We start from the raw sequence: 2,405 nt of genomic DNA, 5'->3' as shown, positions 1-2,405 counted from the left end.
CCCCCCCGCTCCCCTCTGCTTATTTGCATCACTGGTTCAGTCATGAGTTGCCTGTTCTGGCTTTTGTTGCTCTAGTCTAGTGTTTCTTTGCATGCAGGTGTGGTTGTTCTCTGAACTTTATATCACCTCTTAAACAATCTATTTTTGTTTTGTATTCCCTCCTCAACCCTGTTACTTAACCCGAGAGTTACATATCATTCATTGGAACTCCTCCAAACCCATCTCTATTATTTCAGATGTGCGTCTGCATTACTTCCCCGTTCCACCAGTGCAGTGAGCAGCAGGTTGATGTGAAAAATAACATTAATCTACATTTTTCCGTTTAGTGTTCTTTCATTTTTATATTAATTCAGTGTTTTTATTATTTATTTTTCATTTACCGAATGTTCAACCCTCCCTAGAGGCTTTGTTGTTGTGTGAAAAAAGATAATATTCCCCAATAAACAACCTTAAATCTAAGTGTTTTAATAAGAAGCGAGTAAACCAATCTAAAATATATAAACTGGACCTGGTAAAAGGCATTTAAACTATTTTTTGACACTCAAGAATTGAATGAAATCCAAATAGGAGAAGGGGAACTAAGAAGAGCTATTGTGTTATGAAACGTTGATGTTGGCTACATAAGTGTACTTTATTATCTGTGTGATAAACTACTTTTGGAAAAAATAAAGGAAAGGAAGGAAAGACAGACAGACAGACAGACAACAAGAAAGTAGATAGATAGATCGATCGATCGATCGATCGATCGATAGATAGATAGATGCTGGTTGCATCTCAGACTTAATTATTATTCATACCTGCCCTCTCTCTCTTCCCTCCCCCACTCCCTCCCTCCCTGGCGTGGCACGGTAGCGTCCAATTGTAAACATACACTAAATCACTCAATCGCTTCAATGGATTGGGGCTGGAAACCCCGCCTGTGGGCCGTCCCTTGCCGAGGCATTATATTATAGCAAGACAATCGTGTCTCCGGAGACAGATCTGTATTCTGCTCCAGACTGAGGCTCAGGGTGCCTCCAGCGATAAAGACAAGCCTCTACAACACAAACACACTGAGCCATTGCTCTGCTGTCAGGACACCTGCTCTGCCGCTCAGCACAGAACACTCTACGGAGGAGACTTAAGAGTAACAATCAGCTTTTTGTGGAGGAGAAAATGAAACTAGAAGTTTTCTCTGCACACCACTTCGCGCAGAAGCCGCTGGAGTTGTGCCTAGACGCAGAGGGGGGGATCCCGTCTCCTCTATCCGGGGACGAGCTGGGGTCGGACGGGGACTTCGTGGCCAACAGCCCGGCACCTGTCGCCCCGAGCGGGGAAGGCAGCAAGGGGAAGCCCTACACCCGCAGACCCAAGCCACCTTACTCCTACATCGCCCTCATCGCCATGGCCATCCGGGAGTCCAGCAGCGGCCGCCTCACCCTGGCGGAGATCAACGACTATCTGATGAAGAAGTTCCCGTTTTTCCGCGGCAGCTACACCGGCTGGAGGAATTCGGTGCGCCACAACTTGTCCCTCAACGACTGCTTCCTCAAAGTTCTGCGGGACCCCTCTAGACCCTGGGGCAAGGACAACTACTGGATGCTCAACCCGCATAGCGAGTACACCTTCGCGGACGGGGTGTTCCGCCGCAGGAGGAAGCGCATCGCCAAGAGGTCCGGCAAGGAGCGGGAGAGCCCGGACATCCTGAGCGAGGACACACGCCTCCCGGAGGAGAGGGTGGGGGTCAAGTTTTCCAGCTCCTTCGCCATCGACAGCATCCTCAGCACACCCTTCAAACGGAGGGAGGACATCCACGTGGATGCACAGACCCACGCCCCCCTGTTCTACTGGTCCCCAGGGGCCCACATACTGCCTTACACTCTGAGCTACCCCGCACAGTACCTGTCAGAGGGGGCGTACAGCAGCACGGAGCCCGGCAGGGATGCACTCACATACCTGCAGCACACACCACCTGAGGCCGCTCTGCACGGCGTGCACGCGCTCAAGATGCCCAACAAGGCGCGAGGTTTCCAAATAGACTCCCTGCTCTCATAAAGTACTAGGACTGCTGTCAGACTCTATGTGTTGATCCATGATGTGCACTTTGTGGGCGCTCGTAACTTTCAGTGCTTTAGCTGTTTAAATGTTTGAGAGTGTGTCTGTACTGAAAGTCATTCTGCTGTGAGGGAAACACACATGTTGTTAATATAACGGATTGTGGTGACTGGCTAATAGTTGCTATCATCGCAGGACATTCCAGCGCGCGCGCGCGCGTGTGTGTGTGTGTGTGTGTGTGTGTGTGTGTGTGTGTGTGTGTGTGTGTGTGTGTGTGTGTGTGTGTGTGTGTGTGTGTGTGTGTGTGTGTGTGTGTGTGTAGTGTGTGTGTGTGTGTGTGTGTGTGTGTGTGTGTGTGTGTGTGTGTGTGT

At 49.9% G+C, this 2,405-nt stretch overlaps 1 protein-coding gene across 1 annotated transcript; it reads left to right on the top strand.

The window, feature by feature from the left end:
* Nucleotides 1–991: 991 nt before the first annotated feature.
* Nucleotides 992–2,309, top strand: LOC104946962 (forkhead box protein Q1-like). The gene has a single exon (XM_010772881.1). The coding sequence runs from the start codon at nt 1,156–1,158 to the stop codon at nt 2,032–2,034; it is 879 nt and encodes a 292-aa protein (XP_010771183.1). The 5' UTR covers nt 992–1,155; the 3' UTR covers nt 2,035–2,309.
* Nucleotides 2,310–2,405: the final 96 nt, after the last annotated feature.

This window comes from Notothenia coriiceps, unplaced genomic scaffold (assembly GCF_000735185.1).
Source record: "Notothenia coriiceps isolate Sejong01 unplaced genomic scaffold, NC01 NC01_scaffold00011665, whole genome shotgun sequence".
Taxonomy (NCBI): Eukaryota; Metazoa; Chordata; class Actinopteri; order Perciformes; family Nototheniidae; genus Notothenia; species Notothenia coriiceps.
The sequence above is the reverse complement of the archived record's forward strand: the minus strand, read 5'-3'. Positions and strand labels throughout refer to the sequence as shown.